This window comes from Struthio camelus, chromosome Z (assembly GCF_040807025.1).
Source record: "Struthio camelus isolate bStrCam1 chromosome Z, bStrCam1.hap1, whole genome shotgun sequence".
Taxonomy (NCBI): Eukaryota; Metazoa; Chordata; class Aves; order Struthioniformes; family Struthionidae; genus Struthio; species Struthio camelus.
The window spans coordinates 24,134,805-24,151,598 of NC_090982.1; the positions used below are offsets into that span (position 1 = coordinate 24,134,805).

The following is a 16,794-nucleotide window of genomic DNA, read 5'->3' on the forward strand; positions in this document are numbered from 1 at the left end:
TCTGCCACCAACTTTCTTCTGTTTCTTCTGAACATAAACACATTTGTGCAAGCTGCTGCAGGACCTTCTAGAACAGGGCAACTCTTTGATCTTTATCCCAGCCCTGACAGTCCTAAAATGACACAGAAACTCCTGGATAGTTTCTGTAGTAAGTGAACTTTTTTCTTACTTTCCAAGCAATAATAAAACCAGACTGTGTCTTGTGCTCGGACTTTCACACATCCCATGAAAGCTGCACCATGTTGAAAAGGGGAATAGTTTTATAGTGTGAGTGAATTTTACCTGGAACAGACAAGATTTATGAACCATTCATTCCGCAGCTAGCTAGATAGAAAATATTGTAAATGCAGTACAGGTATTACACTTAAAAGCGTAGACAGTAGCATGATTCTGTTTACTTACTGAATTGTGAGACTCTAACCTGGCTTAAAACCCTACCTTGCAACCATTGCACAAAATATAACAAGTACAAATTTCTGTTCAGCAGAGGATCATGACTGAGCTACTGTAATATAGATACATAAACATATTTTCTAGTAGAAAAGGAAGGCTAGGAGAAGCTGAGCATGCTACTGTCTAACTGGAGAGGCCATCCCCTTCTTTTGCTTTACCGGCCTTGTGAATAAGCAGAGACTTTTGTTTTTGCAACACTGTTTACGCACTAGCTTTCAAGAACAGGCATTTATTTTAAAAATAACTTATTTCCATCTTGTAACATTAACTTCTTTCCAGCCTACATTTTTAATGCATCTGTGAAGCAACAACATTTCCTTTTTAGAAAGTCATTTGGATGCATTGTCATGTGGTAGATAAGTTAGTAGATGCTGTAGTTTAGAAGTAGAAAATGGGAGGACCAGCTCTCCCAGTCACTGCAACAGGGTTCTGAGTCAGAGATATTATGTCCATTACAATGTCAGCATTATTAACTATTTTAGCCGATTTTACTAGGTTGGAATGCTTTTCCCACTTGGGTCTGAACTCTGTTCAGAAAGTTGTGGTCACAGTTTGTATCTCTGGATGAAAGATAGTATGCTTTTGGTGGCTGAGTTCATCCTACCTCACAAAGTAATGCACGCATTGTTTTGAATGCAGAGCTACAGCTCTTGTTAGCAGGAACTGCATGACAGAGATACACGCACTGTTCTAATGAATAAATAGTGAAAGAGTCTTCATTCCTGTCACGTCTACCACCTGCCCCCAAAAACTGTTTAGCATACATGTTTTTCCTCTCCCAGCTTGTAGGTATAGGAGAAGGAGGCAGAAAGGACAGGGAAAGGTGAATGAACAGCCTAAGCATTCTGGTTGATGCAGGTTGATGTTTTCTGGCCATGCCCTCCTTTAACCAAATGTAGAGTTTGGAGTGTTTTCTAGTGTCATTTCACACCTTTCCTTCTTGTCTCGCTTTAGGACATTACTGAAGTTCCTGGCTCTTTAGAAGTGCTGATCTAACTGACTTTGACAGCAGCATGTGACCCAGATGTTAACTCACGTTCTCAGTTTAGCTCCAGCTCATCAAGCAGATTACTTGTGCAAGATCCTACTCTAAGACCTGTTTAAGTGACAGTGTAATGGACCCCTGTTTTGCTAAAGGTTTTTTGTCAGTAATGCAGAACAGGAAACAGATTCATAGCACTCCTAGCCAAGGTCATTCTAATATAAGTTACAAATAGGAGTGCATTTCTGAGGGCAGCCGGAGACCATCACATAGCATGGCCAGGGATGTGGAGAAGCTGTAGGGTTCAGCTGGAAACCGGTCAGGTAAAGTTAAAGAAGTGGGTGGTTCTGGTTAAATATCAAAATCTCTTCTTCAGAAAAAACATACCAGTTGAAGTAATTTGAAAGGGTTTTAATAGGAGCAATGATGAAGTAGAAAGCTACCAGTTATTCTCCAAACCCAGAAATGGCTTGGAAGGAATTGAGAATAAAAAAAACAGCAGGTTTGGGTTCTTTTAAGAACAGGGTTCTTAACCAAGTTTAACAAGAGAGTTCTTTTTAAGTTCTCTCATAACTCAGATGAGCTTTTTTAATAGCTCCAGAAGCTTTTCTTTTGATTTTCTTGTGAGCACTTACTTCACTGCTTATTTGAAAACAGATGGGAATTTCTTTGCTTGTTGATTCCGTGCATTTTTATCTTTCCCCCAGTGGATGATACGGTCGTTGCTATTCCCTATGGAAGTAGGCATGTTCGTCTCGTGTTGAAAGGACCAGATCATTTGTGTAAGTAGAAAAAGCTAGTGTACACTTGTTTAAGAAAGCCTTACTAACCCACAGCGCTCTGTTTACAGTGTGGGGTCTGGTTTCCCTCTCTCAGATCGCTGATTTTGACAAAGGGGATGAGCTGTGCCCTCAGAAGCTCTCATCAGCCCCCGTTACCTTAGCGGTACATGCTCGTTTCAGACCAGATCTTGGCCAGTGTTGCAGAAGCTTTTGCCTCTCCATAATTTTTCAGACATTTCTTTTTGTTTATCCTTTGGTTGGCTCACCTGATGCTAAGTGCTTTTCTTTAAAATTAATAAAGTAGATCCCACTGAGTGAAATAATATTCAGGACAGTAAAGTAAAAGCTTCCCTACAACTGAGCTTAGCCACCAAGCTGCTCGTAACTGTAACACATTTCTGTTACGATAATCTCTCTTACTCCCATAGACATACAAAAACACACATATGCACTCATAGGAGATCACAATGAGAAAAACAAGAAGAGCATGCACATATCAAGCTATGCTCTTTTGGAGTGATATAGCTCGAGGGAGTTAAGCCCATTGATTGTTGCTAACCCATAACTTACTGGCTACAACACTTCCCTCCTTTGCCTGAAAGGGAGCTATGCATCCTAGCAGCCTGTCTGGGAAAACAGTCTCTGCATTTGAGAATATGCAGAGAGAGTTGTAGCCAAACTCATTTCTTTCTTGAATAGAAGGCTTCTTACATCTTTCCCTCCTACCTTCCGATGCAGTCACTATTCACACGCTGCTCCTTTTTCATCGACAGCGTTGAGCGGAGGAATGCCGGCAAACTGGGTCTGCTGTCATAAAAATACAAGCAAGTGCTTCTAGACAGTACTGCCTGCATAAAATGTCAGAAGCACAAATTATTGCCGAGTAAGTAAGCCTCCCCTCCTCCTTTTCCAAAAGCTAATACAAGTTTCCTGCAGCACAGATCCAGTTAGAGCCCTCTATGTTTGTCAGTGTAAATACAATCATTAGTTCAGCAGAGAGGTGAAACACAACATCATTCTCCTTCTCTCCAGACTTCTCTTCCGAAAGTACTTGTATTGAATGGCAAAATAAAGGGTGGATTATGAATCCTGTTCTGTAGTCCACCGCTTATGTTGAAGAAAGCGGTGTCATAACCTTTTTATGATTGTTTAGGTATAGAAAACCTGTGAAAAATGACAAGCCAATTACAGGTTGAAAACTAAGAAAAAATGTGTAATGTTTTCCTAAAAGTTTGAATTCTCCCTGTGCTTCAGTTTTAAGTGGCCCTTTGAGTATTCCTGAGCTGCTCCAGTATAGCTGTTATTTCTTTGCCTGTAAATGATTTGAACTCTTCCCTTCTCTCTTGCCTGCTCTCCCAGTATACGTTTTCCTTTCCAAGGTAGCAAACGTTTTCGTTCTTTTTTTTCTTTTTGCAGAGAAATTGAGCTGTGAGGCTGCTTAGGGAGAAGTGAGTTTTTAGCAAGAGAGGCTGATCTGAAGCTGTGTTCAGTCAGGCAATATCACGTTTCAGAACAAAAAAAAGAATTAAGTCAGCAAGGTCTGCCAGATTCACTGTTTGGGACTCAGATTAACTGTGCTATGTAAACATGAGTAAATTCAAGTACATCTCTTTCCTATTTCAGGTTACCCATGAATCTTTTTGTTCACCCACCAAAAGCTTATATACATATATGAGCTACAATGAGTTTGGAGTGGGGAGTATTTTGCCATGTGAACTTTGATTGTGGTAGAAGTCAACAGGAGGCTGACGATAGTCTTAAACAGAGGTCTTAAAACATATTTATCTTTGCTGTATGCAGTCCCATTCAGAAATAAATGTATGGCCTTATACATCACAAAGGAGGAGGTAGTCTTACTGAAAACCAAGCAATTCATTAATGCAGAGCAAAGTCTCCATGTACGGCTTCGGCACCTTCCTTCTTGAATTAATTCCCATGACCCCTCCTGGAAAACATTCTAATTGCTATAATTATCTCTCTTTTCCTAATTAAAAACTTAATACATGCTAATAAAACCATTTCTCCCATTTACCCTCTTGAAAATATATTACCGTCACAGAATAATAGTATGTCCCCATCCTCGTTCAGATTTCTCTTAGTTACCTTTCTATGTGAGAGAAGAAATTCTGTATAATCTCACAAATACATTTGTGAACAGCTTTGTAGTCCTTTATGATGAAATGCATTGTTACTTTGCATTTGTTACTTTGAAATAACTACATGAAACAGCTTACTGGTAAACGTATTGTAAGGCATAGTCTAGATCTGGCAGGGATACTAGCTGGATGATGTAGTGAGTCTGCTTTTTGATTTTTGATTTCCATTCAATCCGTGACTCAATATGATTAATATGCTTTAATAATCAGCAGTAAAGATTGTGTCACTACAAAACTGTACCTGAATTATTGCCCACTTTGGAGCTGTGAACATACTGAGAACCGAAGAGCGAGCTCAGGAGAGTTTGACACTCCCCCTTCATTTCTTACTTAGTTGAAATGAATCAGACTACTTGTGGAGAGAAGGCAAGATTGCTATCATACTGATATTCCTTTCCTGGACATCCTGCTTTCAGTTAATTACCTGTCATTGCAGCATGTGCTTAGTGACCCACCTTTGAACTAAGAATGGGAACAGGAACTAACAAAGCTAACTAACTCTTGGGGGAAGGTCTAAGTCATGCTCCGCATAGGAGCGTGACTTACTGAGAGTGAGTTAAATGAAAGTAAATATACCCAACTTAGAATGGATTAATGTGTCTGGGAGAGAATAAAAGCATGTCCCATGGGTGAGGAAGTGAACACAGACCTAGAAATCTGAGGGTTGAACAAGTCCAAAAGGGGGAGGGAAGAGAAGGAAGAGAAGGAATGTATGGGAATGTGAATAAACTGTGGAAAAGAACAGAAGGGTTTCATTATTTCTAATTTGAGAGGCAAATCTGCATCTCCACCATTGTTTTTCCACTCTCACTTACTGTTATTTCAAATTGTAATGCTTTACTTCCCTGTTAATTTATTTGTATTTGTCAGATTTGGAAACCAAGACTCTGCAAGGTGTGAAGAGTGAAAACAGCCTGAGCTCCACAGGCTCCTTCCTCATGGACAATTCTAGCATTGACTTCCAGAAGTTTCCTGACAAGGAGATACTGAGAATATCTGGGCCTCTCACTGCGGACTTCACTGTCAAGGTGAGGGCATTGATCAAGTACACTTCTTGTAGCAAAATAAAAAAGGAGACAAGGTCAATGCATTAGAAATGAGAGACACATTTTTTAAGAGTTTAATTCCCCATTAGACAGTTACCACAGAGCCTTGTCCAGGCTAGTACTTGAACTCCGCATGAAATTCTTCATAAACAAGTATCTTCATTGGACACTCCTTGGAAAAGAGACTGAGTTTATGTCAGGGAAGGAATATCCAATGTGGGCCCTAAAGAGAAAAGATGAACTCATTACAAGAAAAGGCAGGTTACTTTCTGTAGATGCTGTCTGAAGTAGGTATAAATCAAAGGCCATGCAGTTTGTTTAGTTTGTGACAAGCAAAAAGAAAGAGTCTGTCCTTTCACTCTGTAATTTGTGGGATTTTTACTAGTGTAACTGCACAAAAGACTGAAATGGAGTGGAGAGTGAGGTCCCCAAGCTTCAAAATAAGTGGGATGGCTTTGCTTGAGAAATCGTGGTATCATTTTGAAGTTCTGCTTTGTGTTGCACTGGCAACAAGTATCAAATTGTTTCCTCCCGTTAGAGTATTTCTATTCTTCCAGGTAATATAAAACACATTGCTGGAAGCAATACACACATTCTATAGGAAAACACACATACAAAAATGAACGTTTGGGAATTACAGTAAAATAAATCCTTTTTCAGTAGGGTCAAGGAACTCGAAAGATTTCAGTTGTGAAATTGTAAAACCTATATCATGTCCAGGGCTACATAAGTTTTTCACCATAAAGACAGAGGCCCTAGAGACAGAGTACATTTAATTTAACCTAGAGCTAATGGCAGCTAGAAGTTTGAATGGTAAACTGGAAAACACAGTTGGTGATTGGATTGAGTTGGGTTGGACTAGGTGAGATGGATTTGGAGCAGTGCCCTGTAGACTCTCCGCTGCCCTAGCAGTATGTTAGCAACTTCTAATCCAAACCAGGCATATCAGCAAAAGTGCCTGGGGAACAGAGCCACAGGAAGGGAGATTAAATTATCAGGGCTGGTTCAGAAAGAGAAGTTTGACCTGAAGTTTGACCTGAACAAGTTCTTTTCTCTTTGCAGGTCAGAATGACTATATCCCAAAAAAGATACATGCTGGTCAGTTCAAAATGACTGGAACACTCTGTAAAATCTTTGTTTGTATTACAGATGACATCCAGTTAATGAAAATCAGAATGACTTAAATATTATGGCTCACTTTGCATTTTTAATGCTGGTTATGGATTTAAGTCAGCTTGGTTAATTCAGACATACCAGCTAGGGGCAGATAGTCAAGTAGACCAATGGATAAGCTCTGAAGTGGATATCGGGAGGGCTGAATGTGTTCCTGGTTTTGCTATGATGGAAAAAACACCTTTACCTCTTTGTGCTTGCATTTCCCTCTGTGTCAAAGCAGGTGAGATGTTCTGGTTAAACTACAGTACTGTACTTGTATGCTATATGGACAGTATGAGTGCACAAGCTGGAGGCAGAATCAGCACTGCCTTTCCATCAGTCGTGACTGCTGGTACACAGATGTAGTTGGGAGAACATGATGTCATTGAGAAGTCTACCCCTCAGTCAAACATGGTTGGAATAAAACAATGCTTGAAAGTAATTAGGGTGAGTTAGCAGACTGGCTGGTTTCATACCTCTTGTTTCCGTAGGAAACCGGGCTAAAAAAGCAGAAAATTCCCTTGTCTCGTACAGAAAAATTTATGATGAGCTTTAATATATTCCTGTTTAGGCCACACACTCCTGAAGGGAGACAAAGTTTGAAGCATAAATTACATGCTAGCTAGGTACAAATGAGCAGGTTACTCACTGAAAGACAAGTTTTAAATCTATGAAAAATTCCATCCAAGTTCACCTAGGAATAAAATTGCTGCTTTCTAGTAGAGATTGAACTATTCCAATAGTTCTGCCATGTGTTTGCACCTTTGGAAAGTCAGGACAGCATGACTCAATAGGTGTTAATTTATCCACATATCCATGATCTAAGCTAAAATACGAAAAATGCACAGACAATCCCTCACCCCCATTGAAATTTATAGGGTCTTTTCTAAGGATATCCTTAGGATTTGCCTTGTATCAGGCCCTAAAAATTCCTTTTATTTGAATCATTTTTTTTTTGATAGCAAAAATAGAAGATACTTTAGCTGTTGCTTGGTATAGCAATGACATTCTTCCAGACTATGTAATTACTCATTTAACAAACTTTTTTAGTATCTGGATTTTTCATTTGTTATACTTTGTTAGATACAGGAGTGTACACACGAGGAGAGCTATGACAGGAGTACCCAAATGCAGGCTTACTTCTCAGGCATGTCAGACCTGACAACTGCTTTTCTTACTTACTACAGCCATGACTATTTTACCTTCAGTTTATGAAGTTAATACACTTTTCTGAAAAGCAGATGAAAGGCTTTGCTGTGGTGGTAGCAAGATTTCCTTAGAAAGCGGGGTCTCTTTTGGGTGTCCAGATTTGCCTTCCTGGAAAAAAAGCAAATCTAAAGCAAACTCATCTGAATGAATTTGTAAATATAACGTAATTCCAGTTACTGGATGATTGTCTCCGGAATTGCTGCTAGAGTCCTTTTCAGTTGACTGTGAATGGTTTCATTCAGTAAAGTCAAGTTAAATGACTTGATAGAATCACTGGCTGAAAAGTTACTGATCAGAAGTAAAAAGTCAATGGGGAGTTGATGTTTGAGTTTATTTATTGGTGATATGGAATGCTTTAAATTGCAAGAAGCAACTTCATGCTGTTTCTGCAAGAGCTGAATTGTATAATTGTTAATGTTTCTTTTACTTCATACCAGTGAGTGGTAGGTTCACAGTGTGCATGCCTATTTTATTTAGCAATACATTTGGCAATCTTTTCACAAGGCATATAAATGGTAAAAACAATTCAGTAAAGTACAGGCACTGTTTTTGAAAAATCAAGGTCTTGGCACAGAATAGGAGAAAAACCGGATTTTTCCATGTTCTATTTTTTATATTCATAATTTGAGAGCTAGAAATCTCCTGTATAAATTATTAATGTCCTTAGTGCAGAAGGGCAGAAAAAGACCCAGCAATGCTTAAATTCCATTGGAATCTTACTACTAAAATTCTGAGGTTAAATAATCAATTCTGAAGCAGGAGCACACAGTGATTTACCTCCTGTATCACAGTAAGAAATGGCTTCTATGCTTGCTTTAGAGTAGAGGCCAAGAGGTGCGTATTTGCTCTAGCAGCAAGGACTTACTGCTTATGGCTGGCTTATTACTGGATTTTAAAGCTGTTTCTGTGTGAGAGCAAGGGGTCATGGCAGTAAGGGACTTCTGTGTAGGTTAGTTCTGATGCCGGCAAAGTTTTTCAGAAGTGGCTATGCCTGAGATTTGGGAGATGGTTACCGGTCAGATGGGAAGTGGCAAAGGGTCTAATCCTGCAAGTCCTGGTAGGCCAGGGCTAGGATGGTGCTCTTAGGAGTAGATGAGCTAGAATTAGGGCTGGGCTGGCAAAAGTAATTAGTAAGACTTGAAGTTTAATTGCGATTATGTCAAATTGGTGGCACTCAACACAATGACCTAAGCATTTTGCTGAATCTAGAGGAGACCAGTCAAATATCGTCCCTTGGCCATAAAACTATTACCTCTTGAGTCACGTGACTTGCTAAGGTCACTTCTATAGAGTGAAGCCTGGATCCAGCCAGGAGCACGTCTATGAAGTGGTCTTCACCAATGTTTGGTGGTTGTAGCATCAACCTACATTTGCATTTAATACTTTTTTTTGCAGTAATAGCCATTAAAATAACAAAAGGATACACTTCTGCAATATTTTCTACATCAAACCCACAATTAAAGGCCATTCTGAAAAGAGGCCTAATCTTTATTTAGCTTCACCAGATCTCTGCAGCAAGTTCAGAAAAATTATTTTCTGAAGAAAAAAGTCCTTCTCCTACTATTATGGCAAATTTGGCAAAAATTAGCATAAACAGTAGAAGGCATGTGGTATTCTTTTGAAAATGCTATACAAATTCTATTTCATATCCACCTTTTTTTTCTATTTAACATAAATTATTTGAATATTGTGTATTCCATCTGTAGCTACATTGCTGTACTAGGTCAAACAAATAGTGTGCTTCACCCAAGTTTCTGTTCCAAACTGACTATTTTTATTTCAAATGTACGCATATTTGTACTGTGTTTGCTCTTTGACTACACTTACGTTGTGGGACAAGTTCCACAGAGAATTGTGCATTCCATAAAAAAAGGAGTACTCATTTTTTAGCCTTCAGTGTAGTAATTCCACAGATTCCTTCTGGTTCTTCCACTATGAGAAATGGTAAATGATCACTGCTCATCCCCTTTCTCCATGAAGTTTATAATTTTAGAGACCTCTATCATACCATCTGTTGCCACTTTCCTAATCTGAAGAGTCCTATTGCATTTAATCTCTCCTTTCGTCAAAGTATGTCCATACAAGGGGTATCCTTATTTCCCTTCTCTGTACCTTTTCTAGTTCCGCTGTACATTTCTATAAAGATAATATCTTATAATATAACTAAATACATAATATATAACTATTATGTTAGTATATCAATTTTATGTAAGTATATTTACATTAAATAAATATATGACTTAATAAAAAGTAGTTTAAAATTTATTTAATATGAACACAATCTATATTTTTGAGAATAAGTGACTAGAACTACACATGGTGTTCAGGAAACAAGTGTATTCTACTTGGTGGTATCATGGCCTGTTCTTTCTTCCTTCTCTGTGAATTCATAATGTTCTATTAATCTATTTCATTGCTGCTGCACGCTGAGCTGACATTTTCAGAGGAATGCCTGCAGCAATTCTTCATTTTTATTCCTGAATAGTAATAGCTAATATAGAGGCCATTTCGTATATAATTACCATGTATAATTCGGGTTGTTTTTTCCCATAGGCATTATTTCTTTTTTATTGAATTTGAATTTAGTCTGCAAAATCTTTGGGGAATTTTCATAGCCTATTTCACTTTTTGGCTACCGTCCGTAATTTTTTCATAAGCAAACTTGGTCAGCTCACTGTTGGCTAGTTCTCCTGATCTGGCTGATGACATATGTCCTAGAATCCCTACAGGGTTCCACAAGTGATCATCATTTACTGGGAAAGCTATTTATAGGACCTTTATCTTTTAACCAGTCATTACTCCATGAGAGAATCCTCTTAAACTAAATTCCTTTAGGATCTTTGGTGAGGAACCTACAAAAAACTTTTCTGAGAACAGAGACGCCTAAGCCACCTTTATTAGCGCCCATCATGATTCTTTGACAAGGGAAACCACTAAGCTTGGAGGGCAACACCCTTCTCATGGGGGCATCCCTGCGTTCCATTCTTTATTTTCATTCTACCTATTGACCCTGTACAGAGGTCGAGCTTATTTGTAATTTCATAGATTGCTCATGAAATCCCTTCTGAAAGTTGCTGTTATAACATGTTACTCTTTTTTTCCTGTGGTTTAAATACTAGCTGTTCCTTGACAGCAAGTTAAATGGTATCACATGACTCATATTCTTGAATTCTTCAAATAGTACATGATTGGAAGCGGTTAGGTGCATACTCTTTGGATCTGGAGATTTGCTCCCATAATCTTATATATTTGTTTAAAGTACTGCTTCTCTAAAATCACTTTTACTGTGAGTTTTTAATTTGAGACAACTACAACACTTTCTTAGACAGGTTAGTTTCTATTTCTTTAACAATTTGTCTCTTGCAGTTGTTACTTTTCCTTTTCTCTAACTTTATTCTGTTAATATATGTAAGTTTCCAAAATTTATCATCTGCTTCAAAAATCAGCTTCAGTCAGTATACTGCTTTAGTGCTTTAGTGCTTTAGTGCCAGCTTTGTTCGGTTTGCTTCATTATCCACAACGTTTTTGTGGCAAATGTTGCCCTTTAATTTTGTCCATTTATTCTTATACAACATCTATCACAATAGGATCCTGACTTGTTTAATGACTTTCTTAGGTATTGCCATAATTCAAATGATAGTAAATATTTGCCTACATTTAATAGTATTTTATCACTTTACAGTTAAATTACAGTTAAATAATGCTTATTTTTGAAAAGGAAAAGAAGTAAATTTAGTCATGGTATTCTGTTTATATTTACAATTTTATAATGTTCAGCATGTTGAAACTCAGCAAGTAACTTGGCTGAGTTTACATTTTACAGTCTGATAAAGAATTTAAGCCTTTAGCAAAGTGAATCTCAAGGCATTTGAAGAGGACTGAATTTCACTTCTAATAATTTTTAACTGCTTTAATTAAATATAGATAACTGAGATGTGGAAAAAGCAACAGTATTAATGTACAGCAGCAAGGAATTTGTTAAAAATTCTCAGACATTTTCCTTTTTATTCATTAAATTGTTTGTGAGTGAAAAACAGCAGAAATCTTGTTTCTATGATATAAATGCAGAATGCCATTTTTCCATGTTTAAATTGTATTTCAATAATTGTGCGATCACTGGATACAGTTGTAAAAAGATGTAGTACCTTACTGATGTCTGAAATAGAAGCAATAAACTCCAAGAAAAACGCAAAATGAAATTATCAACTGAGAGATGACAGGCCATTGCCCTCTGTGGAATGCAGAGCATTTGGAAGGTAATAACTGTAGAAGAAAATGGGGCAAAAGGAAGGCTTAATAATCCATGAAATAAAAGTCTATTGAGTTTGCTATTGCTTTGCGTTCAGAGTATTTATTCATCTTCTGAAGGCATCCTCTGAAGATCAGGATGAGAGATCGGAAGTACAGTGTTCGTGTTTTGTGACAAATATTCTTCTGCAGTAACTGAGTACTTCTGGGGTTGTGTTGTTTCAGTTGCATCACTTTCAGGAATGCATTTAGGGCATAGGATGAGGGCATTACCACCTGGGACAAGCATGATGATTGTTCCCTCAGGTGGAAGGGAGAGGTATTGTTCATGATGACTGTGAAAATGTATTGATGAGTTTCACATTTTTACCATTTAGTGGGTCATAGTAAGTTGGTATCTGAGTTTGTAAGGGTAAGGAATCGTTTGAAGACTAGGACAGAAGATTCTAGGAAAATTCTTTCAGGGTATAATATTCTGTATAGATGGCAATGGTTCAAAGATTTTGTACATATATTTGTATAGATTCAAGTAGGGAAAGGTGTCTGATACCAGAGATGCACAGTCAGGGCTATTGCTTTTTGTGTGGTAGTAAGTCTGTACAAAGGACTAGCGCAGCTTGCTCAGAGGTACATTCTCTTATTTTGGAAGCACGTCACTGATGGTGAAATTGTCTCTCTGTAGATGAGGAGGGTATTAATGGGTGGTGTCTGTAGAACAGATGCAGCGTGGCGTTTCACTGTTGTTCACTGTTCATTGTTGTATTTGGGATTGCGTTTGGTTCTGTGGCTATCCTCCTGGTTTCAGAAGCTTCTGCTTCTGTTGCCTTTAATAGTTGGCTTTGTGCAGTTTATAATACCTCTTGTAGTTGATATAACGGGTTTCTCTGCTGCCAGCTGTCCCAGCCAATTCATTGCACTGATTTTCAGTACGGTTCTTCCTTTGGGGAGAGTAATGGGACTTAAGAAAAGATTGGAACCTTCTAGCTTTCTGTTTTGACCTTGTGAGAAATTTAGTCTAATTACTTTGGTAGTCATTCTGGTGATCTAAAGGAACACAGCTCTATCAAAATTTGGTCTTGTTTGTTGGTGAGCAGGTTTAATTCAGGGACGTTTTGCATAGTCCCTGGTAAACTGGTGATATACAGTGTAATTTCCTCATGATTTCTCTGGCTGATTTAGAGGTTGGATGGAGGACGTGCCTCTGTCTTTCATTTAAAAATAATCCTAGAAGCCTGCTGACCCAACATAGGACTGTAACGTTCAAGAGATATGAATCCAACAGCGAACAGTAGACATGTTGCCTCGAGCTCAAAGGCAAAGCTCCCCCCAGAGCTGCAAGGGAATTAAAAGGCAAATTCAAAGGAATCATAGCATGGTTCTGGTTTAGACAGTACACTTGGAAGCCGTCAGCCTCTCTAGTGGTTTACAATTTCTTATATTTCTTTGTTCGTTGAAACAAACCTGTAAAATTAATTTTGCACAACATATCTTCCTCCTACTTCTGCTTCATGAACAAATTACAAACAGCAGCAAACTTCTTGCACATCCTTGTTCTCTTTCAATGTAAGGCATCACTACATACAAATAGGGATAGTAAAACACTCTAAGTAGAGGAAGAAAAACATTTTACAAAAACTTTGTTTTTACTGACATGAAATGGAAAGCACAAAATTACATATGCCACATGAGGATAGTTGCCTACAGTGTCATCCCCAATTTCTTTTTGTATTACTTAGTATAAGGCTTTAACATTGAACTTAGCATTAATAAATCAAACCTGATGATTCAAAATTTAGCACTTGTCGAAAGCATCTATAAAAATGATGTAGAAAAACTGTTAGAACTTTTTTAATAGGCATAGTAGTGACTGCGTTAGATCATAACATACCAGCAAAACTTCGTAAGACAAATGATAGCATGCAGTAAAGATTCTCTTTCCCTCTCCCCTAGTTGGTATTATAAACACACACATGCAAAAGAAATGAGTTCTGTCCTCCTCTTCCAACCCAAGGTAGTTTCATAAAATAAGAACATTTTATTTCGTACGCCTATTGTAATTTAACCCTATGATTAACATTGATAACTCCTTGGTGTACAGGAAAAAAATGGATGAATACAGACTGGTGCTTAACTTCTACAACTGTCAAAGTAAACTTAGTGCAGTTTGGTAGGCTAGGCTATTGTGCTCTTTAGCAGTCACAAAAGGTTCAAGCACATGCTGCCAAAATCAAGCAGAGTTGTTTTTTTGTTTTTTGTTGTTTTTTCTAATGTGAACATATTCAATCTAAGGGCCATAGGAAAAGCTTAGTACAGTGCTAAGGGGAAATTGGATGTTGCAATCTAATGGCCCCAGAACAGATCAGATCATTCAAAAACAATATGCTGCTTTTATATTCCAGTTATCAGGTTTGTTGTTTTCATTCAACTGTCTGTGGATATTCCCAGCATCAGCATTGTATTTTACCCAATACCAAACCGCAGCTGAACACCAACCTGTGCCTTCATCACATCTGCACCATTCTAGACAGCCATTTGTAAAAGCACCTTTAAAAAAGCAGTCTGTAAGATACAATTTGTCAATTTTGTCTTTCTAACCAAAAAAAAAAAAACAATAAAGAAAGAAATCTCCAGGCAGCGGTCACTTTTGACAGGACAGTTAATCTTTGGTGGATAGTCTGAGGACTCTGATTTTAAACAACTCTTTGTGAGCCTGTAGATCTCCTTTTGGGCCTTTTTTTAGCTACAAAATGGGGAGTACTGCTCTGCTGTTCTGAATGCTCCAAACTCCACAGAGACCTAGAGGAACTCAGGGATGCTCCCTGGGGGGTTGCGCAGAGCAGGGCTGAACTGTCATTGCCATCTCTTGTTACACATACATAGATAGGATTTTACCTACGAGGAAAGTGAACAATTGCTATTTTCTCCATTTTGGTGACCTAAGGATGCAAAACTCAATATTAGTTAGAGGACCTCTTCTAGGGACTATTGTGAAAGACTGTCAAGTATTGACTATGTCTTTGAAGCGCTGGCATTTCTCATAGCTAGCAGAATGTTGGAGAGGAGATTGCCAAGCGCTGCAAGGGTCAGAAATTTCACCACACTGCAGATGTGAATATTTCTGTAGGTGTAAGTTGGCCCTATGCAGCAAAACTAGTATATTTCTTTAAGTATTTAGGTATCATGCCTCCCTTTCTGAATCTTGCAAGGCTCAAGCAGCTGCTGATGATCTCCTGGATCAAGATCTTAGCTTTAACAAACTGTCAAACAAAATCAGAAAAACATTTTTGCTGGATGGAATCACCGTGTATTGGTTCTTCCTGTGCTTAGAGTAGTCCTTAAAAAAATAAACAGTACTGTGCCTGCTTATTTCGCTCTACTTGTTTTGTATCATATTAGCTCATGGCGGTGGCTCCTTGTTATTCTTCTGCACCTATGATGTTTTCATGGCTATATGAGTTACTTCCGCTTTAGGCTGGAGAAGATCTGCATCTGTCTTTTCTCTCTGTCGAAACAGACAGATAATTCTGCAGACACACAGGAATTGTCTGTAGGGAGAGGAGTTCTTGTGTCTTCCTGATTTTTAATGTGAATTCTTTTTCCTCTCCTTCCTTTTATAGTAGGCTCTGTGTGAGCTCTTGATGTGTTCATCATGATTCACCAAAGACTACAGTGCTGAGTAGATCTTTTGGTTTTCAGAATCACTAATAGTCCTTTTAAAACTAAAGAGGAAAAGCAGATTTCTCCCGAGTGAATTCTTTTTCTGCACGTTCCAATCGGACAACTCCCTGAATGGCTTCCAGCACAATAGAACATTTTCCCAGGAGTGTGTGAGGCTTTCATGAGCTAAGAAAGATCTTTCTGAAATGTATGATTAATGCACCATCCCTGCATGAGGAATTAGATATCCTGTTTCTGACACATAGACCCAAATGATACTAATCCGTGCAAGAGGCCTCCCATTTGCTGAAGAAGCTGTATTTCTACAGCTGTACTTTTTTTCCTTTTGGGAATTTACATCACTGCTTACTCTAATTAGAGAAAGGCAGCCTTAGTCTCGGAGGGCCAGATCTCTTACAGACTTGAACATATCCGCTGACATCTTTGCCTTCCTCCTCCTCTTCAAGATTTTCTATGATTTGTAATCATGTTTCTTGTCTATATACTGGGGAAAACACAACAAACAATCAGATTGCTCTGTTCAACTCAATTTGTCTTATTTTTGTTTCTGTTTTTTGGTCTAGGATTTCCTCTTTGATGGTGTCTCCCAGTGTTGAGAAAGAGAAAAGGAAGGACAGGTTGAAAAATGGTATTTCTAAAACAGGGGCATCTTTTTGAAAATGTGGGAAGGGAAGAAGAAGGCAGTATTGAAACACTTTAAGCTGGTCTGAAAAAAGGGCAGGGACAATCACTTTTCACAGCAGGAGTACTTGGTTTCATGGTAGTAGTACTTGGAGTAGGACTTGGAGAAGGGTGCATCTTTCCTGGTTGTGACTTTTCAATTTTCCATTCTGTCATGTGCATCATGGCACCGATGCAGAGATGCCGAGGCAACACCAATGCGTCATGCCCTAGGAAGAACAATCAACAAGGAGAGGCTTATAGCAGCATTCTTGATCTTCCCTTGGCAGGTGCTCGTGGAAGGGGTTGGAGTAAGAACAAGGACTCCCCCCTCATGGAGATTTTGAAGTCTCCATAACTATATTAAACGGTAGAGCTTTTTTCCGGGGCCAGGTACAAACAGGAGGGCTTTTCTTCTTGGGCCA

General features: G+C 38.4%; 1 protein-coding gene across 4 annotated transcripts in view; it reads left to right on the forward strand.

Annotated features, from left to right (window-relative positions):
• Positions 1 to 16,794, forward strand: part of ADAMTSL1 (ADAMTS like 1) — a 198,116-nt gene that overhangs the window by 61,951 nt on the left and 119,371 nt on the right. For all 4 annotated transcript variants that reach the window (XM_009677004.2, XM_009677001.2, XM_009677003.2 and 1 more), the window contains exons 6-7: positions 2,143 to 2,217; positions 5,244 to 5,401. In XM_009677004.2, the coding sequence (XP_009675299.1) occupies positions 2,143 to 2,217; positions 5,244 to 5,401 (233 nt within the window). The remainder of the gene's footprint in view (positions 1 to 2,142; positions 2,218 to 5,243; positions 5,402 to 16,794) is intronic.